Source organism: Natrix helvetica (genome assembly GCF_964273705.1).
Source record: "Natrix helvetica genome assembly, chromosome: 1".
In the NCBI taxonomy this organism is placed as follows: domain Eukaryota; kingdom Metazoa; phylum Chordata; class Lepidosauria; order Squamata; family Natricidae; genus Natrix; species Natrix helvetica.
Genome location: NC_138548.1, coordinates 281,747,445 through 281,774,912, shown reverse-complemented (window position 1 = coordinate 281,774,912; position 27,468 = coordinate 281,747,445). Strand labels below are relative to the sequence as shown.

The 27,468-nt window shown below is 37.8% G+C and overlaps 1 protein-coding gene across 2 annotated transcripts in view; it reads right to left on the bottom strand.

Annotated features, from left to right (window-relative positions):
- Window positions 1-5,153: 5,153 nt before the first annotated feature.
- The window catches only part of SPOCK1 (SPARC (osteonectin), cwcv and kazal like domains proteoglycan 1), a 499,041-nt gene continuing 476,726 nt past the window's right edge, over window positions 5,154-27,468 (bottom strand). The window contains exons 8-11 of one of the 2 annotated variants that reach the window (XM_081937166.1): window positions 26,507-26,728; window positions 21,925-21,987; window positions 12,087-12,224; window positions 5,154-8,754 (exon numbers count right to left, since the gene is read on the bottom strand). In XM_081937166.1, coding sequence (XP_081793292.1) covers window positions 8,573-8,754; window positions 12,087-12,224; window positions 21,925-21,987; window positions 26,507-26,728 — 605 coding nt within the window. In that variant the 3' untranslated portion in view covers window positions 5,154-8,572. The remainder of the gene's footprint in view (window positions 8,755-12,086; window positions 12,225-21,924; window positions 21,988-26,506; window positions 26,729-27,468) is intronic. The other variant, XM_081937167.1, reaches the window with a different exon arrangement.

Below are 27,468 nucleotides of genomic sequence, written 5' to 3'. Positions count from 1 at the left end.
TCATCAAAAAGACAAATTAGATAGGCAGTTTCATTAAACACTTACCATTTTATCCTCAAAGAGTCTAGACTGTAACATAACTATATAGCAGTCTTAGTGAAGTCAGTATTACTCATAAAATTTATTTGCTTAGTATCTTGTTCCTCCTTTGCCAGCAGTAGGACCAGCTACATACAGTACATGGCTTTCTAAGACAAGAGAAATATAAAGTAATCCTGGGTCATTTCCCATCTCTGGAGTTTAGGATTCTTCATGCTGATTTTAATCTGCTTCTCTGCTACAGACCATCTCCTTTTGTGTATATTATACTATTTTCAAAAAAAGTACAGATTTGTTGCTAGATTATTTTTTTACCAATATAAAATCAGACAGTAAGGCGTCGCGGACAAATCAAAATTTATTAAGACAGACAAAAAATGCAACTACTTAGGACTACAATTCAGCATTTACAATTAACTGAAGAAATCAGCAAAATATTCACATTCCTTTTAAGTTTTCATAGGGAAAAAGCATTCAAAATTGACTATATTACTCTAACCATGGTATTTGTACATTCCGTCTACAGTAGGGACATGAAACTGAAACACTTAATATTCGGACCTCTCCTTACAACGCTACACATTAAGCAGTAACAGATGTCAGCAGCATTGAGAAAAGTATAAGAAGACCAAGTACCATGCGTGTAGAAAGGGCTCTTAGATGCTTATGACCCAGATGTTCTGTGCGGTTAAAGCAAACTGGATGACGGAAAGAAAGGAAAGCTGGAAAAGCAAAAAACTTAAGAAAGAAAAAAGGGTGAGATTTCAAATGCTTTGATGGCAGTAAGAATCCAGGATTCATTATGTATCATCAAGCTAAGGTAAGCCTATTACTTGTAAGAGGAAAAAGGGAAAAACAACAACACACCAGACACTTAACTTTGCCACGTGCTAACAAGGTGTGAGTTATTTCTTATTGATGGAATGTGCCCCACATCATTTGCTGCTTAAAGAATATGCAATCATTAGCATTCAAATCTCTGAAACAAAAGTGAAACCAAAGAAACCAGTTACATATATTATTCTACAGATGAGTCCTGTGTGGGAAATATAAACTATAAGAATAAATATAAAACGGATAGTTCGCCAAAGAGGAGCAGTTTGCTCCTGCACAGGCTTACTTAAGAAGCGCATGAGGTTCTGTGTGAAAAAATTTCATCATGCATTAGGCTAATCTCTTACGTGTCTTCATACTGAATTTTGTGTCATGCTGGCAATACCAGCTTCCCTTCAGCAGTTTCTCTTACCCTCAAGAGTTATCCTGAGGAGAATTTGCAATTTGCCTTTCCCTCTGCAATTCCCAGTTTATTCCTCCTGTTCCCCAAGGAATCCCTCTTCCTATTGTAACAGAGAAAGAAAGCAACTGTCAAAATATCCTTGTCTATCATTCCAAAGGCAGTCTTCATTTAGTGACAATTTGGTGTTAAGCAATTCAGTCACTAAGCAAAACTGCGACTGTGTTTATTATCTTACTTCCACTTTGCTTTACAGACTTCTGGTAAAATGTGATGCTTGGCAATACATGAAATGTATGAAGGTTTCCTAGTGTCTCGGCGTTTCTCCCTCTCATCATGTATTTCATTTTTCTCTCCTTGTGTTCGTAGCTGAGTTGTAAGGGATTTTTATCTCCATGCATATGTTTGTATATATTTGTATATAAATCACTATTAATTGTCTAAGGCTCTGTGTTCTGTGTGTTCTGTTTTGCTCCTGGGTTTATCTCATAATAATAGTCATGTTGCCAAAACTCGGTTAATTTTTTCATCATAATTCAAACAGTCACTAAACAAGGCAGTTGCTAAGTGAGAATACCAATATTGGCATCTGAAGTTTTTCATCCTGGATGCAACCTATTGCAGAATTTCAGAGGAGGCTGTGAACCAATAAGCCAAAGCTCTATTTTGTGGGAACAGCATATGAAATACAATATGAAACCATAATGATTCTTTTAGTAAAGATAATGTAACAAAATTAGGCAGAAGCTTTAAAAGCTTCCATATTTCAAAATGGCTTCATTTACACAGACTTAATAGGTTTGAGTATTTCTGAACTGCCCTGTTTCTTTTATATACTGTATGTATGTATATATATAAGAGTTTCTAATATTGGGAAGGTCAATGATTCGAAGAAAAATGGAATACTTTAAGGGAAACAAATTAAATGAAGCTGGGGAAAAGTTAAAAGCTTTTTATTTCCCAATGGGAGAAATAGAATACTTTGCTCTGGGGTATAATATTGATGGCTGTACCTTATACAGGATTAAAGAACTCAGTTATTTATTATTTTAATGAACTAAAATCCTTTTTTGAAGCATAGTTTCAAACAAGAGGGCAAAAGGCTACAGTAAGAGTTCTTATATCATGACTTTAATGCAGCTTAAGTTAACTGTTTAAAAAGTAGGTGTTAATTATGAACAAATAGAGTACTAATAATTCTAATAACCAGTGTTGATGGCATATTTTATACCTCTTAAAATCATTCCATTAGACTATGAGATTTGCTTTCTATAAAGATTTTTCACTCTATTAATTTTGCCAGAAAATCACCAGACTTAAAGATATTTTTTTTTGCTATTACAAGTTTTTTTTTTTTTAAATGAAGATGGTCTACATATTGCTTCTGTACACAATGAAATAGCAGATATAATCTTTATTAACACGTGTCTACATTATTATACTGAATTCCATTCTGGGTGCTTATGAACCCATTCATGAAACCAGTTCAGTAGATGGCAATTAACTTGGGTCAAAAATCATACTCTTGGCTTTAGAGTACCAAAATGGTAATAATAATCCAACCATAACCTTACTAATGCAGATGCTGTTCTAAATATATATTTGTAAAAAAACATTCGTTTTCTTACGTGATTAAGAGTTTATATGAATATAAACATCATGCAACAATATATAGCATTAATTGTCTATGGCCATAGTTTAGATTTCATTGTAAATCTTAATTACCACTATTTAGGCAATTTAGGCAAATCTTAATTGCCACTATTTAGGCAACATGCATCTGTTCTCCTCTATATAATGTATTAGATTATATTACATCATGTTTTTAAAAATTATTCTGATAATAATCCCTGGAAAATTGCAATTAAAACTGCACCTTTTGGAAGGAAAATCTTGTCACAGTGCAAATCAAGAATCCAATATGATTAGTGAAAAAAAATCTTTGGAATATCCTTGTGTTTTAAGTGTTGGTTGGAAATAGGGAAGGCCTCAATTCTCTACACTTCTATCTAAGAAGCAGGCTCCCCAAAAACATCAATGTGATGTCAGAGCTTCTTTTATTTAATTATGGTCCAGCAGGTGATGCCACTGAACTAGAGAACAGAAGAGGGCTTCAGATGAAAGTAAGCAACATTCTAATCTCTGAGATCTAGTAGTTAAAACTGTTCTTCCTCTTGTTCTTAGATGCTGTAGTCTTTAGCGTAATGGATACCACTTATATACCTGCAATACTTGCTTCCTCCCAAGCTCACATACTGTAGGTACACTTTGCCCTATCTTCTGGTGCAACCAAGTTCAGGACCATTTAGGTTATTAAATGTTAGAATAGAAGATTGTGGCTCTTCAAATATGTCTAAAGTTAGTTGATTTTCAGTACTGTCCCCCTACGCACATACACATTGGAGCAAATGTTTATCTGCTGAGGTTAGAATTTCCTAGCTAGAAGGCAGAAAATATACGAATCATTTGGGCAGACACAAATAGGGGTCCTAATGCAGAAATCCTGATAGGCAGCAACATGGAAGAGATACACCTTTTGCAGATGAGGATCTTCCTGGTAAAATGATGGTACTTGGGCATCAACTTGTAACTGGGTAGGTGGGATGGGATATATGAGGTAGTAGTGGAAACTCCAATAGGTAATTACAGGAAAAACTGATAGTGTCAACAATAGCATGGATGAGAAACAATGAGAATATTAAAAGGGAGCATATAAGATCTTCTAAAAAGATGATTCAATGGAATGGAAGCTGCATGTTTAGAGACAAGTCCACAATATGGCTTGGTCTTCGACATAGATTGCTGTTGATTATAATCTCTTTGAACCATCTGCTGGTTCATATCACTGTATCAAAACTGAATATAATGTAGTACAAAATAACCCAATTTGTGTTTCTGATTATACGCATAGCCAAACACCATTGTTATCTTTTGTTCAGTAGCAGTTCAATCCATGAAAAGCTATAAAGTATTTTTTTTAAAGAGAAGCTAGGACAGGAGGCCTATTATTGGCTTGGTAAGACAAAATAGTAGTTACATTATTATTGTTATTATTATTCCCCTCAGCAGTTTAATGAGAAATGAATTGCTGCATTCTCTGGCTTGATAGGAAACACAGAGATGCTGCCATGGCTTTGTGTTTGGACTTGTTCTAGTTTTGCACAGTTTTGCAGAGGAATAATAGGTTATAAGGCTTGTTTAAATTATCCTGTGAAGTTTTGCCCTTTTGTCCCTTTCCCCAAAGTTTATGTTTACTGTTTTCTAATGAAGCAAATTATTTCTCATGACAATGACTGGGAAATTACGCTTCCATTTTTCAGTTCCTCCAAAGGCACAGCTCTATTCTGTTTCTTTGGCTCTACTTTCATGAGGCTACCAAGCCTTGGCCTTTCTTTTACATGCTGCTGATAAATTGATATAATTATAGCTGTAATTGTTCCTGCAAATTTCCCACCTGAAATTACATAAATCCATGGTGGTTTATAACACATCCTTGAAATCTTACCCCCTTTCCAAGCTTAAAATGTTTTCTCTAACCAGGACTGTCCAATCTTGACAACTTTAAGATTTGTGAACTTCAACTCCCAGATTTCCTCAGCCAGCCATTCCACGAGACTTGAAGTCCACTAGTCTTAAAGTTGCCAAGGGTGGACACCCCTTGCTTTAGACAAACAGGGAATCAGATGAGAGGAAATCACAAAGAGGACAATGATTATAGTTTGCAGATACAGACAAAATGAAGATGGACCAGGGCAAATCCTTAAGAGTTTATTTTATATGTGTTCTTAAACTAAGGAGGTTATCACTTACACATCATTTCTACTCAGCATATATGAAATGACTTTCTCCTTTATAATGTTCACATCTTTCTCCTTTATAATGTTCACATCTTTTACCATGGTTTAGTGTAGGATATTATATTTCAGGGAAAACATTTCAAACACCTCTTCAACAAATTGTACACCACCATGTGTTGGGAACTTTGAATGCACAGAGGTACCACATACAAATGAAAACTGTATTACCATAAGACTGTGGGATCAACAGATGGATTACAGATTTTGAAGAAACAAGAAGATAAACAAACTCTGTTTTTGTACAAGTCTATAATCAGATGAAATGTACTGTTAACATTACATTTAAACCCGTCAAATCTCCCAATTTGGATTTTTCCCTCCAAGTTTCGGATTAGGGCTGTTTTATTTATGAAAGTAATCATGTCTAGTACATCCATTTTAAATCAGTGGGGATTTTATTGTCGGATTTAAGTAGAATTTCCTGTGAGTTGCAGAGGTGGGTGCTAGTCAAGTAGGAGAAATCACTGATTCAATATTCAGCAACAGGGGGACACCAAACAAACATGCACATACACATATGCAAACCCCTTCAAAAAGCTTCTCCCATGTTATTGTTTGTGTTGAAAATGAAGCTAAATGTAAGCTACTTTCCAGTGTACGACAAACAGCATTTCATTGCAACTAAAGGGAAGATGATTTCTAGGAGCTTTATTAAGCAGAAACCTCACCTTTAATCAGTAGAATAGAAAAGTGGGCATTATATTACAGCTTCCAACTGGCTTTTGACTTTTCTTTAATAGCTCTGCAGCCAAATCTAAAGACCGTGGCCAGTGCAATTCATATTGTACAATGCACTTAACATCACTTGTCTTTGGGAGCAAATCTCATTAATTTTACAGAACTTTAAGCACGAGTCTGGGAAAAAATCCCATGGTTTGGTTTTCGGAAGTACCTTACAAGTGTGATATGTTACAGCACTCGGGGTGAGAAGGTGATATCAACATGTAACAGCTTTGCAATGCTCCAAGGTTTGACCCAGTACCTTTTGCTGGATGTAGCCATCAGTATAACTTTTACCATCAACTGCTACTCGTTTCTGTTGCAGCGCTTCTAAACAAAATTAGTTTCATGGCTTTTTTTTTGTTGGAAAGAGGGTTAGGGCTGGGTAAGAAAATCAGGTAACAGTTGATATTTCTTTGCTAGAGAGATCTGTACAAACCTCCAATGGACATTATTGGCTATAAGTAGAGGCCAAATGGCAATTAGGGCAGAGCCCAATGGCTTCATTGTATGTCATATTAAATGTAACAGAACACATCACAGTTTGGGTTGCTGTAGATAAAGTGTTGCTTTAAAAAAAATCAAAGCTACTATATTAATTTATTTATTGGGCTCCGCAGTAGATGATAGATAGAAATTTGATTTCTTAGGAGGCAAATATCAAATAATCTTAGGAATCAAATATCAAAACCCAAACTGTGCATTAAAATACTAGAAATATTTGTGGTGGTGGTGAATTCAGAAAAGGTTCTGTCTGGGAAGACCTTTTCTTATGGTCAATTAATTTGGATTGCTCTCTCTAGGAGGACTTAAACAAGATGAAAACTGCAGGATTAAACTCTTGCATTTGTTATTATTTTGAAGGATTCATTTTCAGGCCTTTTTTGTATAACTTTTGTTTAAAAGCAACTCAGACTACATCACGCCAGAAACAAAAGGCATAAATAAGCCAAGTTGTAGTAGAATAAGCAATGATCTATGGGGAGATGCCATTTTGTAGTTATTTAGAAAAAACATTAAAAATTTATACCAAAGAATAGCATCTTTAATATACACTTTTCTTTCTTTTTAAATTTGCATTCGAATACAAACATTTTTGCATTTGTCTTTAGTGTTAGGACTGAGGATCAAGACAGACTAAAGTAGAGATGGCCCTTAGTTTTTGCAGAATTTAAAAGACTTATTGATTTCCTGGCATCTAATAAGATAAAAATGGGCACTTGTTATAATGCCTGCAGTAGCACATCTATTTTCCCACAATGAATGGCAATTGAGTACAATAAGATGCTGCTATGGATACAGAATAATTCAGGACCATTTATGGAATAATTCTATCCCACACTTTTTCTGGTTCATGAGTGTAAGTTTCCGTTGTGATGTTAACTAGGAATGATATTAACCATGGAAACAACTGCCTAAGGATATTTTCCTTCTAAAATGAAGCAAATAAATACTAACAATTTTAAATAAAGGAAAGACAGCTTATTACTTTTGATGGTTAGTGCCTCTGACAGTTTCAGTGCTTCCCTATGAGGAATCATTAGAGTAAATGGAAAAAAAAGAGAGCATTTTCAGCAATCCAATGGTATGCTATTCCGGAAGCAGAGAGAAGCTTGCATAGCATTAGCGCAAACTTGATTAAAACAAATTTGAGACTTGCAAGTCTGCAAAAAGTCTAACAAGAAGCAAAGAAACGCCTTTGCGAAGCATGACTTCCTGCTCTGTGTTGAAAAGGAGGTTCCTCTTGTTAGGAGTCGAAAGGTGAGCATCGTGTGTAAGCATGCAAATCAACAATTTATTTTTAAAGTCAACATCACTTTCATTAACTTAAACTGAACTAAAATTGATTAATGGGCTGAAAGGTCAACTGAGATCTTGTCCTCTACGCTCATAGTCAGCGGGGAGAATTTTAACTGAGTACTATTGGCATTTGGCTCTCCTTTCACTAAACAACATCAGGCAAAATGAGGAGGAGAGATAAAATGAAATAATTTGGCCAAGCCAGAACGCTAAAGCAATTTGATCTTTTCTTACAGGTTCTGCATAGCAAGACAAAAAGATCACCTGCCTTAGCTGCTGAAAAGAAAGCAGAGTGGGGTAGCTGACAGCAAACGGCACAATGAAAAAGGACCCGCCATAGGAAAACCACGGAAGCTATAGTGTGAAAGAAGTTTACTATGGACTATCTCCCTGTCCCTCCCTTCCGTGGTCACTGTTTCATTCAAAATGATATGCTGCGTGAATAGGTTAATTATGGAAAAAACTGAAAAACAAATGAGAAGAATGCATGCAGTTACGCTGAAGAGAAGGAGAAATTGAGAGGGAAAGCGGTCTTCCAAATTAATACAGAGCATATAAAATTAAATCAAGTGGCGAGAGAGTTGTCCTTACTGGCGGTATGATGGCCACAGGAACCCAAGTGCACATGTGTGTATAAAGTTACCCCCTGTGTACAAGGTGCACCGCATGCAAAAAGTCTTCCCAGTTCACTTTAGTGACAGATTCAGCTCTGCATGCTGATCTCCAGTGTGCCTGTGGAGGTGAGGCTACCAGTAAAGTGAAAGGAAAGCCCAATTGGGAAGGAGATCAGTGTGCATACTGGGAGGCCCATACAGTTATTGACTGAACTTTGTGTGTGATGCCTGATGTTTCCATTATCTCTGTGGAGATACAAAATGATTTGTGACATTGTGCAAAACATGAGTCCTCAGAGTTATGGGAACTACCATATATACCCAATTTCATCCTCCTTATCATCATCTTCATCTTCGTCGTCCTCATTAGTTGCTCTTACATGTAACTTCTGTTTGTCCTTTTTTGCTGCTTCGTGTGCTTCTTCCAGGTCATCCAACAATAACACTGATCCACCACTACCAAAATCCCCTGAGGTTTCTTGCTCTTCTTCTGAAAAAAGGGAAGAATTCATAGCTATAATTTAAGCCCAGTTTTCTGCCTTGGCACGTCAACCGTTTCATCCATTAAGTTACACTCATTCTTCTTGTCAGTTTTATTTTTAGACATTCTCCCCCCCCCCCACAATGGACCATATCACAATGGGAACTCATAAGTGCATACAGTCCTGGCAGAACCCCCCAAATCATGCGTTTTCAGGAGGAAGCAACAGCTGAAGACAGAACCTTACATTTCTAAATAGTTGGTTCAAATCCATTCCAGGCCAATGGTGACTGAAAGAAACCACCATCTGATGAGTATTCGAAGGTATCTGAAATGAGTTGGTGGTCTCAGTAAATTGCAAGCCTCAAAACACCTCCCACAAGCATCATTAAACACTACTGTCGAATTAAGGTAATATGCATGGAATGAGAAATATTCCAATTGCGATCCTATCTACCAAATCAGATAAGAAGATAAAAGTAAGAAATGTAGTGTGGTTCTCCATTAAAATAATTATGTGGTTTGTTTATCGCTTTAGTAGTTGGCTGCATGGTGTATACAGATTTGGCTTTCAAACATGTATTTTGCCTTGGGAGCTGAGTGGATGTTCCCGGCAAAGATCAATAATAGCAGACAAACGTTTCTGACGGTCAGCCTGTCTACTATTCCTGGCTGGTTGCACTTTTCTTAATTGAAAGTGTGCCTTAATAATAAAAAAAAATCCAGAAGACTCTGCAACACAGAATGCTCCCATTGCAAATGTACAGGGTGCAAAGAATGTATTTGCAGCTAGAAAAAATGGAAAAGGGTCCTTGAAGTCTAAACTTTACTTACATTTAGTCATCTTACAATTAAATAAACTCAAACTCTGTGACTGATCATGCTTTGATTTTAAAGAAGAAATTCCAGACTCAGACTTCCATGTGTAGGAATCAATGTCTCTGAATAGAGACTGCCTTATAAAAGTTTCAGGACTGCATTTCTCAAAAGCCGAAATGTGTCATTTTAATTTTCCTCACTTGAGTATGGAATTGTAGAAACTGCACTTGGCCTGCCTTTTATCCATCCTCCAGGTGGCACTCCTAGAAGAGTTTGTAGTGGCAATGTACAACACCATTGGTACAGGTACAGTATAGGTGGTACCGTGCTCAATAGTAGTAACTGTGAGAGGGATCTTGGAGCTCTAGTGGACAACCATTTAAATATGAGCCAGCAGTGTGCAGCAGCTGCCAAAAAAGCCAACACAGTTCTAGGCTGCATCAACAGAGGGATAGAATCAAGATCACGTGAAGTGTTAATACCACTTTATAATGCCTTGGTAAGGCCACACTTGGAATATTGCATTCAGTTCTGGTCGCCACGATGTAAAAAAGATGTGGAGATTCTAGAAAGAGTGCTGAGAAGACCAACAAAGATGATTAGGGGACTGGAAACTAAAACATATGAAGAACGGTTGCAAGAACTGGGTATGTCTAGCTTAAGAGAAAGAAGGACTAGGGGAGACATGATAGCAATGTTTCAATATCTCAGGGGTTGCCACAAAGAAGAGGGAGTCAAACTATTCTCCAAGGCACCTGAGGGTAGAACAAGAAGCAATGGGTGGAAACTAATCAAGGAGAGAAGCAACTTAGAACTGAGGAGAAATTTCCTGACAGTGAGAACAATTAATCAGTGGAACAGCTTGCCTCCAGAAGTTGTGAATGCCCCAACACTGGAAGTCTTTAAGAAGATGTTGGATAGCCATCTGTCTGAAACGGTATAGGGTTTCCTGCCTAGGCAGGGGGTTGGACTAGAAGGCCTCCAAGGTACCTTCCAACTCTACTATTGTATTGTATTGTATTGCATTGTATTGTATTGTATTGTATTGTATTGTATTGTATTGTTATTTTGAGAGTTTAGTAACATATTGTGATTTTTCTTCCATCTCAAGAAAAGTCTAGAAGTTTAGAGCTCATTGTGCACTAAATCTTGCTTGCTGACTCTCAGTTTGCATTTGAGAGTCATGTGTCAGCCAGCCAAGGTCAGATCCTGCAGTCTCATAACCATAGCAGAGCTATGAAGACATGATGCCAGGTTTTGATAAAAAACATTTGCTTATTGAGCCACGGTGGCACAGTGGTTGGAATACAGTACTGCAGGCAACGTCTGCTGACTGTCGGTTGCCAGCAGTTTTGGCAGATCGAATCTCACCAGGCTCAAGGTTGACTCTCAGCCTTCCAGCCTTCCAAGGTGGCTAAAATGAGGACCCAGATTGTTGGGGACACTATGCTGACTCTGTAAACTGCTTAGGGAGGGCTGTAAAAGTACTGTGAAGTGGTATATAAGTCTATTGCTATTGTTGCTTGTTTCTACACAGAAGCTAACACTGGGTAACGTGGAATCTGGTTGCCCTTGGGATATCTCTGCTATACTTATTAAGGAGCTCTAGCAGTTTATGAGAGATTTGGGTATTATGTTGCTTGATGGGTATACTTTTTATATTATGCTCTTAACTCTGTCTGCTTGAGTTTAATAACATGGTTTGAAATCCTTTTATTCCCTGGTGTGCTTATTGCCTTTGTATCGAAAAGAACCAATTGCCTGGGCACCTGATCACTGTCTTGGCACTTGGCAAACAGAATTTCTTTTTAGTGTTGTTTGCATCTCATTTGACAAAGAACAATTGAGGCAGAAGAGTGAAGAGGACATGGCCAGCAATGGTGGGCAGTGGATTCTGGGTTTCGCTCAAGGTCGAGTGAGCCCTTAGTGGGATTTGCTGGTTTGAGATGTCACATTTGCAATATGCAGCTAAGGATATGTGAAGTTGCAGTGTTAGCAGCAATCGTTTTTATTAAATTTCAGTGACAACGATGCTTGTGCAATGCTTCAGTTACAATTCTAAAAATGTGCTTTTCTGTAGCCCAGAAAAATATGTGGTTCCTTCAAAGCATCTTTTCTGAATGATTTCTGAAGCATTGCCTAATCCTAAAGCAACTCTGATAAATTCCTTATTTGTAGGTGGGTTCCTCCCCCTCCCCCAGGTACAGAATGCATCATATTATTTTAAACCTCATACAAAACATCCTACCCCCAATAATCTCTCCTTCAAAATATTTTATGTAAGTATAAACTCTTGTCTTTTAAGCGCACAGGAAAAGCAGACTGGATACTTTTACCAATCTTATATTGTCTTTCATGCTTAGAAAGAAATGTTTTTTGTATGAGCACATCTGTTTAATAAATACAAAATGTGAAAATGGTTGTCCTAATACAGTATATTTCATCTTTGTTATGTTGTACTTTCTTAGCAAGCATTACAGAGTTAATTCCTATTTTATTGCAGAAAGTTTGATGTTACTCACCACAGCTTACTGTCCCTTGCTTCCTAGAGCCGGCAATCTCATTTCCATACTTATCCACACACCAGCACTGGCCAGTACTTCCATGACACTGAGTTGCTTTGTAATAGCCTTCTTCATTGCAGCGGGGGATGAAGGCACCTGGAAGCAAGCAAAATGAAGACCAGGTCAAGTCATAAGCCTGAGCCTGGCATTGATTTTCTAAATTTTCCTTTTGGATTCTACATAGCTAGATCAAAATTATCATGCCTCCTATTTATTCCCAAATCAATACCTGTTAGGTAAATTAGATATTTTTTTCTAAGGCACATATTCAGTCTGAATGGAGGCCAAAGCTTACCTGGATTATTTTATTTTATGAAGGAATAAAGTTTGCCATCTTAAGTACTCAGCCCAACTATTGGCAACTCCCAAGATCTGTTTAAGAACAGTGCATTGGATATTGCAGATGTGCATTTTTCATTCATTTTGCTGGATATACTTAAGCAAATATTCTGCCATGTAGTGCTAGCTGGTTAGAATATAGAATAACAGAATTGGAAGGGACCTTGGAGGTCTTCTTCCAACCCCCTGCTTAGGCAGGAAACCCTACACCACTTCAGACAAATGGTTATCCAACATCTTCTTAAAAACCTCCAGTGTTGGAGCATTTACAAACTCTGGAAGCAAGTTGTTGTTACTCCAAACGAATCACTAAAATGAACTTACACACGTGCGTGTGCTCAGACATGAACGCACACACACGCGCGCTCACACCCACACACGCAAATGCCATGTCTTCCATTTCATTATTAAACACAGCACAAATCAATGCAGTCTTTTTCAACAATAGATGTATGCAGTGCATGCTACCTTGGAAAGAATCAGAAAATTATTAAGTCCTTAGAACTACTGCTGGAATTATTCACAAGAATGTTTAGGATGTACAAGTTTTGTCTTAGTGGAAGGGTCTACCATATTAGACCCATCACAGTAAATCATCCCAGAATGGTACAACACAGGGATGATCCTTCATCCATACAAAGTCCCACTTCATTCTCCAGCCTTTCCACCAAAGGTTGGCTTTCCAAGAATAGTTTATTTGCATTTGTGGTGCCTGTGAAAATCCTGGCTCTAGTATCTTTCCAGATGACTACTGGACCTCCATATAGTACTAAATTGACTCACCGAAGGGATGGATTATATTCATATTGATTTTAGAAAACAATTTACTGGACGATTATTCTTGCCTTAGACTTTTTTACTCAATCTGGTTTAAACTTGAGTTTCTTGACAAGTGTCACTTCTCTACGTCTGAAACATGTGGATGCTGGGTCTGTCAGGAACTTTGCTCACAGTGGTATTGTTCTGTTCTGAGAACGAGGGGTTACAGAATGGAGGCAAGGCAAAAAAGGCTAACACGTTTATTTGCTAACAAATGGTTACCGTCAAAGCAGCTAAGAGTGCCCTCTCAGCTGTCGACAACAGCTGAGTTCAAGCAAGCCCACACTTTTTATACCAGGCTGTCAAACAGCTCAACCAATCAGAACAGGGGGTGGCACCCTCTAGCTGGTGGACGGGAGTGGAGACTTAGCGACCCAGCACTCCTTCCCACTCAGTGAGGCGCATGCGCAGTCCTCGAGGTAAAGCGGCCGCTGCCTAATTTGTCGGGATTGTCTTAGTGTGCTTCCGGCGGTCAAGGCCGGAGGCTGCTCCTGCTCTTCTTTTGGGGTCTCGGCTGGTTCCTAGACATCGTCGGCTGGCATCGTACTGCACGGGAATGGCAAGATGTCCCCTGGTAAGCCTGCGCCTTCCTCGACATCCAGTGTAATCATGTGTCTTGGTGTCTCCTAGGCTGCATCCTCCTGTGGTGGTGTTGCTAGGCCCTGGCTCCATGTGGTGATCTCCCAGCCCCATAGGTGATAGATGTGGTGTCTCCAAGACCTTCCATCCTCTAGCACAACCTTATAGGAATAGGGGCCTGCAATATCTACGATCTGCCTGTGTAGCCACAAAGGGAGGCCTGCATAGTTCCAGGCATATACCAGGGTCCCTATGTCAAATGCTCTTATTTTCTGTGTGTCATTTGGTGCCTTTCTCGGGGCATAGCCCAGATGTAACCTATCAAGGGTGGTTCATAGTCATTGACCCATCAGAACTTCAGCTGAGCTTTGGTTGTTGTCAAAACAAGGTATCACGTGTTGTATTAATAAATATTGTGCAATTTTGGCTTGCCAGTCTTCCCCTTCCATTCGGCCCAGGGCTTCCTTAGCCATGTGCACCATGAGCTCTGCTAGGGCATTACTGGCTGGGTGGAAAGGGGCTGTAAAGGTGTGTTGAATTCCCAAACTAGCCAAGAACGATTCTAAGTGGCCGGAGATGAATGGGGCTCATTATCTGATACAACCACATTGGGGAGGCCATGGGTGGGAATATCCTCTGTAGCGCCCTTTTTATCACCTCAGATGTTGTTGACTGCAGTAAAATGACTTCTAACCACCTGGTGTATGCGTCTACCAGTATTAACAAGTTTTGTTCCTTGAACGGGCTTGCCAAGTCCATATGCAGTCTTGACCATGGCTCCCGGGATGTTTCCCATTCCCTGAATGGGACCTTGGGAGGCAATGGGCATGATTCCTGGCAATGCTGGCATCCCTCAACCCATCTTGTAATGTCCCAATCCAATTTGGGCTACTACACGTAACTGTGGCCCATTGCTTTCATGCATATGGTGCCGGGGGTGACCCTCGTGCAAAGTTGTCAATATTGTGGTTTGCAATAGTTCAGGGATGATGACCTGATTACCCCACAACAGGCATCCCTGTTGCATTGATAGCTCATGCTGCCTAAGTTTGTAGGGTCAGAATTCTGGGTCCACTGATCCTTGTGGCCATCCCCTGTTCACCCAGTCAAGGACTTGCATGAGAAGCCGGTTGCTTGAGCTATGCCTAGCAATATCCCTGGCAGTCACTGGCACCAAGAGTTCGTGTATGAGCAGGACTGAGCTAGCTGGTGCTGGATCAGTGACAGTAGCTGGCAATGGGCATCAGCTAAGGGCATCAGCATGGGCATGTGTTTCCCTGGTCAGTAAATTAAAGAGTAGCTATAGGCGGCAATAAAAACAGTCCACTGTGTCATTTGGGGAGAGAGAATCTGGGAAGTTTTTCGGTCACTGGCTAGCAACCCTAGGAGGGGCTTATGGTTAGTGATTAATTCAAAATGGTGACCATACAAATATTAGTGGAATCGTCAAATTCCAGCCACCAGAGCCAAAGCCTCCTTGTCTAATTGACTATATTTTCTCTCAGCTGGGGATAGGGTCCGAGAGAAGAACGTTATAGGAGCTTCCCAGCCATCAGGTAACCCATGGCTGAGGACTGCCCCCACCCCTAAGGGCAATGTTGTATGATGAAAAATGTAGCATAATATAATATTTTTAGTGCTTGACATAGTATAAGACCTAGACTGACTTTAACCAGAATTCCTCTTAAGTCTTGTGAATATCGTGGGATGGTTGCTTTGATACATTACCATTTCCCCTGGTGGTCTTGAAGCAATATATTAGTGTCTTTCAAGTTTCTTAGTATCATTAGAAACGCTTGATCTTAAATATGGTTGAGTAGTTAGCCATGAACTGTTTCAGTTTCATCAGTGTTTTGATTTCCCTAATTGTATCGGCTCTATCTGTTTACATCAGATATATGTCATATCCATTCCATGAATGAAGGCTTTAAAGGAATCAGACATCTTTCACCATAGAGCCTTGAAATTTCTTCTAGGACTTTCAGGCATCAATTCTTGCAGGGATTTCATCATTTTTAAAAATAGTGCATAGTTGTCCATTTCATAGGCCTTAACAAAGGGTTCAATTAACTTAACATATAAATAAACTGATTTCCCCCCATACTGGCCAGTCAAACATCCAGTTTAGAGGATAGAATCCTCTCTTTTCCTGTATTCTGGATTTTCCACAGGAGTCTCTAGAAGTGTGGATTGGTTGCAGTAGTAATAATCCATTCTTTAGCCGTTCATTTTTAGTTGAGAAACCTCTTATTCCAACACTTCTGTTTTTAATCTTTCCACTTGCTCCATTTCCAATGTTTAATGTTTCTCCTCCCTCTAGAATGCCATTTTTCTTAATTACACTTTCTTAATTTAACTCAAGTGGGTCAATAGGTCCCATCACAGTGCTTAGTTCATTGTGTCCAGTTGTGCAATTGAGTCATCTGCTCTTTCTTCAGGCATGAGATTCTTGGAATCTGGAACGTCATGATGTCTTTGACTAGCTGGGCAAATATGCCACCTCACTTTTCCATAGGATATAAGATACTTTTGTTCCTTAACACTAATCTAGCTAACCTGCCAAAACCGGAAAACTCAACATAAAAATAACGTTTGTGTTATTTTTTTTGTCACTTTATATCTCTGCTGAAGAAAACTGTGAAAAAGAAGAAAATATTTTTGCTCAATCTATCTGGCCCAGTTAGACTCCTTCCTGTGTATCAGGCAGAAAACAATCAGGCCTCCACCCCAGGGATGGGACCCTGATGGTTTAACAACCATTTGGTCATTGCGTGCATCGCGCACATGCACTCCACACATGTCCACGCCTGAAATGCGCTTCGCACGCATGCACAGTTTTAACAAAACCTACCTTCCACGTTACTTCTGGAGAGGAAAACAACTGAGGCGCGGCAATCCACTCTGCCGCGTGAATCAGCTGAGAGGATATAGGTAAGTAAAGCACAGGGGCGGGCGGGTGGGCCCACGTGATCGTTGGAGCAAACCAGTTTGCTCCCCAGCTAATCATCGGAGCTACCAGTTCCCACGAACCGGTCTGAACCAGCTGAATCCCACCCCTGCCCCACCCAAAATCTTGAAAAACATAAGGAGAGGAAAGAATTATTTGAAGCCTGAGGTTAGTTCTTAATGTCCTTTCTTTAACCTACTGTAGTGGCAGGGTAGAAGAATCTAAATAAATCCAACCAATCAATCAATAATAAACAACTCAATTAATTGGTCCTGCCAAGAAAATTGGCTTATTTCTGTTGTCAGCTTTAACAGATACAGCAATAATGGACTTCAAGGCATTCCTACAACCCCAGTTACTTATCCCTGGAGATCAGTTAGATTCATTCCTCATGGGTGCCTCTGTAGTAATGTCCATTCTTAGCTTCACTTTCAAGCACAGGGAAGCAGCTTTTATTATGTCCAATGATACTTGGTGATGGCAGTAGAGGAATCCTCACTCTTTTGTCAGATAGATGCTCCTTGATTTACTGGTAGCAATAATGAAAAATGAGCTTCTTTTACCAATTCTATACATGAAGCGTGTCTGCAAAGTGTGAGTATATGTCAAAAGGGCTATTTTCACTCCATTTCCCATGGAAGGAAAAAAATGAAGAAAATGCATTATTTGAAATGCCATGCCATTACTTGCCTAAGAGACAGAGAAATGAGAAATCGCTCTAATATTTCATACATTATAAATAAATGCATTTTTTTCTCAGCTATTGCAGATATTACAGTCACTGTCCAATTTTTTTAAAGTTACAAACATAGTTTATAAATAGCTGTATATTAATCTTCCTATATCTGTTCTGAGTTCAGCTTTGATAATAGTACCAAGCCAACTTTTGGAGGCTCTTTTTAAAAAAAATGCTAAGCAGGGTTGGAAGTAACTAGTTTATGGAGGGATGATCACCAGGAAAAGCCAAAGTTTTGTAGGCTACAATGTCAAATTGAAAAATCACCCTAGAAGTAGCCAATGAAAAAACCATCTCTGCCATGAAAATAACACAGATGTCTCAAATTAGTCACGAGGAGTCACAATTAACTTAAAGAGTCTTTACCTTTTTCTCTTGCGTAATTTTAATCAGTTGTGGTGAAAATAATATATCTTTTTTCTTTTCCAAACACATTAAAGAGATCTTAATTTCATGAAGCAAACTACTAGCATTAGTGGAAGCTCAGTAGATGAGATTATGAAATTAAAGTCGAGGACCCAATAGACACGAATATTTAACTCCTTTGTGCTCAAAACCAAGATAATAGATGTTGCATTTTTATTGGGAGGGTGGGGGAGCAGGACACAATTCATTTCTTTTAGTAAGTAGGGGGAAATTACATTTAAGAGTCATCTCGTGGCTTCACACGCATAAAAGAAAAGGGAAAAAAAATCCCATTGTTTGTGGCAATGTCCATAGGAGTAGAGTTTGGGTTATTAGTTTATTCAGAATACACGATTCTAATTGAATTATATTTTGCTTCCAAATGCATGGAAAGTTATTCTGGCCACTAATTCTGCCTCAATGGGTTCAACTGCTTTTCATGACAAATGTTATTGCTAGGTAATCTCACTTTGCAAAATTGCAGTTTTTAGAATGGATGGAGTGGATTTTTTTTTTCATGGTCCTGCTTTGGTTCTCACAGAAAACTGTGAGGACTAGTGGCATGGATCCCCCTTGGTTCTTTACATATACCAGAAGTACTTGTGCAGAAAGGATTATTTAGACACGTTGCATGTAACTTGGCATGCTTTGCATTGCAAATTCCTCCACAAATGAGTTTAGGTCGGGTGGATTGCATGTTGTTAATCATTCTCGTCTGCTCCTTATCTGTATTCTTGTTTGTAACCATTTAGATAAAGAGGACAACGCCAGCTCTTTAATCTAATAGCTGCCAAGGGAAGAGAAACAATAGCTGCCTAAGAGCAATGTTCTCATTAACAAAGGGTCACATATCTGGCTTTCCAAGGTCCTGATAAGGCATGCCATTAGACCATCCCCAGGTACTATCTGCTAGAGACCTTGTCTTCAATAAAAAAATATTTGTGGCAAGGATTCTACTAAGGTGTGCTATCAGATGCTTTCGGTTATATGGCCTGACTGAGTAGATGCCAAAAGATCCCACACAATTTAAAACTCAGTGTAGCCCCAAAGTCCTGAAGGCCGTTATGGAATTCCCAGTTCCGGGGGAATCCATCTGTCACCATTCTTGGGATTTGGATCCTGCTAAAGGAATATAGATTGAAATTTCTCTGTTTTTTTAATATTCATTCCATAAATATCCTCTTTGGCATTTCCCCCTGGTTCCAGTGTATTGCCTTTGAATCCTAAAGAATGTATTGGATTCCATTTAGCCAACAGACATCAATAAGTGTGCTTTACAGATACAAATGGGGAAGGGCAGTTGTAGGAAGATAGAGAAAGAAAAGTGTACAAAAGGGAATTGCAGCCTGGTGGTGCAGTGATTAAGTGTAGTATTGCAGGCAAACTCTGCCCACAGCCTGGGGTTCAATCCTGACAGGACTCAAAGTTGACTCAACCTTTTCATCCTTCTGAGGTCAGTAAAATGCCGATCCAGATTTTTGAGGACAATATTCTGACATTTATAAACTTCTCAGAGATTGCTGTAAAGCACAATGGAGCAGTATATAAGTGTAAGAGTGCTATTGCTAATTTAAAGCTGCCTGGAAATGATATTTTAAAGCATTTTCACTCATCTCAATGATTCATTGTTTATCCAATCTCCAATGATTTTAACAGAGTTTTATTGAAGGACCACCTATCTCAGGGGTTTCTGCCTAGCCATCCTAGTGAGCCAACCAAGTCCCTCCAATTAAACATTGTCACCTGTTGGGATGACTCTATAGTGCTGCCTCCCTTTTGGAATGAGGTCTCCCTGAGTTAGCAATAGCACTTAGACTTATATACCACTTTACAGCCCTCTTTAAGCAGTTTAACAGTCAGAGCATATTGCCCCCAACAATTAGGGTCCTCATTTTAGCCACTTCGGAAGGATGGATGAGTCAACTTGAGCCTGTTAAGATTTGAACTGCCAAATTGCAGGCAGATGGCAATCAGCAGAAGTAGCCTGCACTCTAACCACTGCACCACCGTGGCTCATAATCAGATGATTTTCACTGTGATGATACTCTGGAAGATCTCCAAGAGCTGACCGTTCTATCAGGCCTTGCACTAGGTGGCTGCACTTTGTATGTATTTATCTAAGTTATTTGGTTGTTCATCATTTACTGATTATTGCCTCTAAAAAAATATTATTTTGTCATATTGTGAGTTGAACAAAATCAATTTGGAGTTGGATGATGGCAAAATCAAATTAAATAAATAAGCAAGACCATCGCTTTAAAAGGTTGGACTAGAACACGTCCAACTCTGTTATTCTGCTTCAACGTTTCAGTTATAGAGAGTGAGTTAACCAGAAATTAACTAAAGGGGCTGTGTTTGGTTCCAAAATGATTAAGAAATTATTTCGATCACACATAAACACAGCATCTCTCTTCTATTCACTAAAGAAGTCCTTTTTTCTTAAATTGTTAAGGCAGCTGTTTTTTTTAAAAAATAAACTAGGTAGCTTTAAAGATATATACCAGAGAGATAATATGGTTGTGCAAGATCCAAATAATGTCTTCTCAATTATTTACAAAGTGGCCACAGTCCTATTAACCATGCAATCCTTTTTAAACATAATTCCATTGGTTTAAATAGGGCTTGGTACCAAGATAGCATGCAAAATAATCAGTGAGATTAATCAATAAGCTGAAACAATGCAACAAAGGAAGGAAGGATTTCATACCGCTTTCATTTGAATCAATTAGTTTCAAATGATTTTACTAATTTACTTTATTTTAATCATGGATGATTAAATACAGAAGATAATGCAATTACAGATTTTAAATCTTCATTATTAGTATTAGTATCCTGCAATTTAACAGATGGATTCTTCAGCTTCCAAAGATGTTCCATCTATTAATGTCTTGATATTTCTATCATTATAATATTGTTATAAAGTACAATTTAGACTTTAAGGAAGAAAAAAATGAATAAGTACCATTTATGCATGTTGATTCAGAAAGGTCAACTGAATTTAGTAGGCCTTATTTTAAGGTTAGTGTGATTGTGAATGTAGCTTTAGATTTTTTTTTTTGCTTTAGATTTCTAAAACAATAAGAAGAAAGTATATCTAATTATATCCAATGTAAATTTAATGTAGTGGACCAGATTTGAGATTTTGGCAAGAAAGCAATGTCCTTTTGCTATAAAAAAAGATGTGAAGTCAGGAATTACATATATTACTCTTCAGTTCTGTTTGTGATTTTATAAAGTGGAAAAAAACAAGGACCACTGCTATTTCAGTAGGAACTGATTACATCATATGCTATATTAGATCTGGGTTCCATCAATTAAAGAATGCCATCCTGTGGAATCTAGGAACTGTGTCTTTTAGAACACCTTGCCGACGGACAGTAATGCAGCAGTTTCCCAGGAAGGAGGAAGCACATTCCAAGGATGGGGTGAGACAAAAGAGAGGCACATTACAGAGTTGGATTGTGGGAAGAGAAAGAGATTTAGGATAGCTGCCCTGAAGAATCTTCAGGATATATCAGTTGGGTTAGCACCATAGGTTTAGTCTGGCAAGATCCTGTCTATATATGGTGTCAGGAAATAAAGAACTGAACTTTGTCTAGATTACTTTGGGGCTAATGTTCTTGGGCTATATCTGATGTTGAGATCAGATTGGCTCCAAAGCTCCTTGCCTTCTGAAAAGCTTGGAAAATCTGGTTTGTTGCCCAGGCGTTTGAATTAGTTAGTTAAGCCCAAGTGGGTTGATATTATATTGTATGTTACATTTTTTATTCTGTCTGATGTTTTTCTTTTGAATTAAATGTGTAGCATTTGTACATTTTATGTTTTATATTGTTCTATTTTAACTTGTTTGCTGCTCGGATGAGAAAGCTGATCATATAAAAACAAATAAATACATTTCTGGTGCTCTAATCATAATTATTTATTAAATAATAAATGAATTGAGTGAGTGAGAGGCAAATCGCTAAACTTACCCATCAAGTTCTTCCCTTTGCCCATCTTTTGAATTCTGTTCATCTCATTCTGGCACGGGAGGCCTAAAACATAATTCATGAGAATGAGTTTCCAGATGGTGAGGAATAGACCCTCTAATGATTAGCTTCACAATTGACAGGCAGTGTAGTCTATTGCTCACCTGGGAATGAATGAACTACATATGCTTGTACAGTACAGCAGAACAAATGCACGACATTAGCTTTACTAATTAAAAAAGACACAACCTGCTATGCTTAAAAATAGTGTTTGGGAGCCATTTTATTGTTAAATACTCCCCCCCACCTTTCTCTTCATCAGCCTGATATAAACAGGATGTTAATTTACCACTGGCTTGTCAATTAATTTCCACATTTTAAGTAATTGCCTAAGCTATAAACTAATAGCAGCTGAAACATTTCTGAAGATTTAATTGCAACTGATGACCAAGGATCTATATTTCTCAGGGTATTTACAGAGCGTCCTGCTGCTTAATCAATGGAACAAAATCCTCATGTGATAGAACATGGTGTGTTTTGTAGTAGTTGAGTAGCAGACCATGCATGATTTACACATTTGGTCCTACAATGGAGAAGGGCTGTCCTTTTTGGTGTGGGTATGTTCAGATACATTGTTCCTGAGCCTTCCTTCCCTACCTGTAAGCTGAATGTCTACAAAGACTGAAATTTTGTTAGATAGTTTGCAAAAATCTGTTGCAGATGGGAATAGTTCTCCATTTCTCTCAGAAGCAGCCCCAAAGCATCTGCTATTCCTGCTTAGACTATTACTAAAACAGATGGGATGGAGAAGGTGTCATGTTGATATAGAGCTGCTTCTGAGGACGTGGAAACAGATTCCCAGCCTTTGCAGAATACTCTAAACATTTCTAATTCCATGTAATATTCTGAGTGAATGTCTTGGGCTTATATAATAATAGCTTTGTTTATGCTTATACAAAAATGCATCCTAGCAAGAAAAATATGGAGAAAGTAAAGAATAGTAAATTGGAAAAATGTGGATGAAAATGGAACATTTTGTTCAAAATGAAATATTAGGATTCAAAACATATAAAACATATTAACAGAGAGCAGAATGGCATGAAAAAGAGTAATACATCATGAAATGGGAAAAAAAGAAAGATACAAAAGAATATATTAAATTTGATAAATTTATCCTTGAATGTATTAGAGACTGTCTGGCTGGTGTCTTTATGATGCTGCCCATTCAGTCTTCCTTTGTTGTCTTTAAATGAAGAATGTAAATGAAACAATCAAAGGAAAAGAGAAAAACACTCCCATATCAGAAATTATGTTTTTGGATAGGAAAAACCAGCTCCAAAACAGACATCATGACACTCACTGGAAAATGATCTTAAATTACTGTATTACATAAAAGCTTCCTTTCATCTGGGAAAAAAGCTGTTCCTTGATCTCAAATAGGTTTTACATATCAATAAATGTTTTTGTTCTCCTTCTCAAAGGGATACAGGTGGCAATAAGCAGATATGGGTATGGGAAAAGTCAGGGGTCTTCTATTAATCCATTTTACTTTGGGGGAGCAGACAAAGTTATAAGTCAAGTTAATGAAAGTATACTGGTTATGGGACTAATTGCTATGCCAAAAGGTGGGGGAAAGGACTAAAGGAATATTTATGCTGCATTCCACTTAAGGTTTCTTTGAATTGGGCAAAGCTATAAATATTAACTTGATGCAAAAGTCCAAAATAAATCTCCATTGAAAACTATTTGAAAACATGAATTGGGAACCTACAGGCAACGGATGGTGCTTCTGTGCAGAAAATGGTTGGTTTTGTGGCTAACACATTCTTTCAGAAACCCAAATGACAGTTATGTAACTGAATATATCCAAATGAACAACACAATAATGGAATAGATTACATTTTATGTAGCAGAAAAAGGGAAAATTCTCTGCTGACTTGTAAAACACTGTAAGGTGCTGAATGTGGATCAGACTGTCAGCTGCTAATCAATGAAATATGCTTTAAACTGAACAAGACTACAAAGAATTAAATCTCAATGAGATGTACCATATTCCTGAGGAATATAAGTTTGAGGTCAGGGGCAAATACCCTGGACCTTTGAGGGAAGAAATCAAAAGATAAAGCTGGAAAGCATATAAAAATGTGAAGTACAAACAGAAGAAAATAACCTGGAAGAACAAGGGATTTGTTTAGGAAAATTAAAGAAATCACAGAAATAATTCAATTCATATTAATGTCATAAGGAACACGCATGAAAAGGATTTAATGATGGAAAATTGATATACCACTAAATTTCTCCTGTTTTTGTAACTTTTAATTGGGTGAAATGATGTATCATGCAGGATTTTCTTTTTTCTAAATCAATGTACCTCAAATGGGCTAACTAAAGGAGTATATCTCAAATCTGGGACCCATTACTCCCACAGCATTGATATTTGGCAAAGTTGTGGTTACTTCAGTGCTGCCATGCCTCCATGCTGCTGTGTCAACTGCGGTCGCATGATTGCCATTTCCAATGCTCTCTGTCACTTTCTCACAGGAAAAGTCAATGGGGAAGCCAGCAAGAAGTTGGAAGTTGCTCCTGTTTCCACTGCAATTTTGCCCACCTTTAGTCATCCTGTTTCTATTTAGGTAAGGAAATATATCTGAAACAATGACCCAAAGAATCATGGGTTGTCTAGTACTGTTTAAAAAGGTGGAAGGAATAAATGAACAAATTGTACAAGAGAACCAACTTAGATAAAATTGTATTCAAGACAAAATAAGTTTATGATAAATTGGTCGTGCTTGAGGAGAAAGTCAGATTATTATAAAATAACGATCAATTAGAAAGCCCCCAGTTGTGTATAAAATTGCCATAGCGTGTTTAAATGAAACTGGTATGAAAACAGTAAAGATTACGATAGCTCTCTGCTGGCTAATATATTAAAAACATGGTCAAAAGAGGAAATCCCAATCCATAAAACAGGAGGTTTAAAAGAATTACAGAATAACTTTAATACCACATGCCAGCAAGATATAGCTGAAAATCCTTCTGAAAAGATTAGCACTTTATATAGAGATTAGTGGCAATTGAATAAGCAGACTTCAGAATCAACGATCTGATTCTTCTGATAACAAGTCTCTATAATAATCAGGATACCACAATGAGAATAGAATTTAATTTCAACAAATTGTATCAAAATCAATAGGAGAAAATAAATGAGCTGAGATAATTCTGAGGCAGAAACTGAAGAAGAACTAAGACTGATCATTCTAAAAGTAAAGCCTTGGTAGCACTGTGGTTAGAATGCAGTATTGCAGGCTAATTCTGCCCATTGCCAGGAGCTTGAGCCTGACCGTCTCAAAGTTAACACAGCTATACATTCTTCCAAAATTGGTAAAATGAAAACCCAGATTGTTGGGGGCAATATGCTGACATCGTGAACCGCTCAGAGAGTACTGTAAAGCACTATGTAGCAGCATATAAGTCCAAATGCTGTTGCTATTGCTAAAGCAAGGGAGTGAGAATGCAGGGCTTTCTTTGAATATCAAGAAAATAAAGATCATGTCTACTGGAAAGTTAGAAGAATGTAAGATTAACAGTTAGATGATAGAAGTTTGAGGCGCCAGATAAAATGAGGAGTGTGCAAAAGAGAATACCAATGATGAGCAAAAAGGTTTGGATTATAACTCGCAGGAAAAATCAGGACATTTCAATTAAATCAAAAGCTAGAATGGTCCACTCGCTGGTCTTCTCCTGTATGAAGTACAGATGTGAGGGATGGCTTATCATGTGAGAGGAAAAAGATTAATTCCTCTGACCTACGGCGGCAGAAAAACTGCTTTGCGTTCCTTTGAAAGTCAAGAGAACCAATGTCTTAATACTTGAGTAAATCAAGCCTGAGTGCTTCACTGGAAGTCAAATCACAAGACAAAAGATAATCAAAATCAAAAGACAAGATAAAACTTTGGGGACATCATGAGGGAAGATACATCTATGGAAAAGAAGATAATATTCAACAAGAGAATGGAAGATCAAGAAAAGGCTGACAAACATGAGATAGAAAGCAGAAAAGTATTTACTAGGATTGTCTAATGTGGTGAGAGACAGAACAGCTTGAAGAGTTTTAACCCATAAAGTCATCCAGAGTTGGTTTGAGTTTATTAAGATGTAACAATAAATATTATAAAAATAAATAAAAACAAAATTAAAGAAATGAGACAGCTCTGTACATAGTAGTACACATTGGAAGGCTATAACATTGCTCCTGAAACCCTTCAGCAACTCAACTCCTATTCACTAGACTTAAGTATTAGATATTTGGATTTTGGCATCCTTAGACACTTAACATGTGAACACTTCTCTCTAGATGAATAGATAGATGAGGCATCAAACCGTTTGTGCATGAATTCTTAAAGAATTAATTCCAGAATTTGCTTGTTCCTCCCATTAAATACCACAGCAGTTGTAATTGTGGAAATATGGTTCTAAATACCAAAGAAAGCATCACAACTTCTTTTCCTCTTAATTTTATTTAGAAGTAAAGTATAGCATACTGATTTGTAATCCATTTTCTCTGAGGTTGAATTTGGTCAATTACCTCCAGGCTTCTGAAAGCAGTAACACCACTCATTGTTGGAAAGCTTTCCATCTTTGAAGGAGTCACAGGAGTTGAAGAGAGGCTTAATGCATGGTTCATACTTATCCAGGTAAATAGCATTGATCTCAGAGTGATCAAGGAGAAGGTCATAGTTCATATCCAGTTTGTTGAACATCCAGCCCAATGAATCCTTACAGATAGGTAATATGCTAGTATCGAATCCTGTGGAGGAAGGAACAAACAATTCTAGCTGAGAAGAAAACACAGATATCTAAAGAAATATTTAAAAATCTCACTCTAATTCATTGTATTCTCATATTTTACAAATAATGGTTGTAAAATTGGATTTCACATTGTCTTTTCCTTCCTGAGTTGCTAGAAAATGGAACATGATCTTAGTTCAGAACTAAATGAAAATCAAATGCATGGGTTGAAGCTATGGTAGATACAGAATTGGCATCATGGCATTATGATTGTTTTATAAAGATGCATGTAGCTCACAGTTAAATACTTTTTCAATCAGCCTTTAGTTTAATTGTTCATCTATAAATGAAACACTCTTCAATAAATAAAGTGATTTTATTATACTTAAGGAATGTTGGTTTTCAAAGAACCATATATTTCCTCAGTGATTCAAAGAAATCATTAAATTACAGTGCAGAATGCATTTATAATTGAAACAGGAGTCATACACATTCTCCTCCCTCACAATTTTAACAGAAGTAGCACTAATACCTTCAAATTATCTAAACGTTGACACCAAAAGCTAGCATTAAGGATACCTTAGTTTTCTGCATTACATTCATTAATATCCATTAATTTCACTTTCCTTAAAAACATTTGATCTCTGAAAACATTTGCTTTAGAAGCAAAAAAGCAGCATTCTACCTGCTAGTGAACACTTCTCTCTTTTTAAAAAGAAAAGATAAGTGGCGTGCATATATTTTGAGGCAGAATCGTTT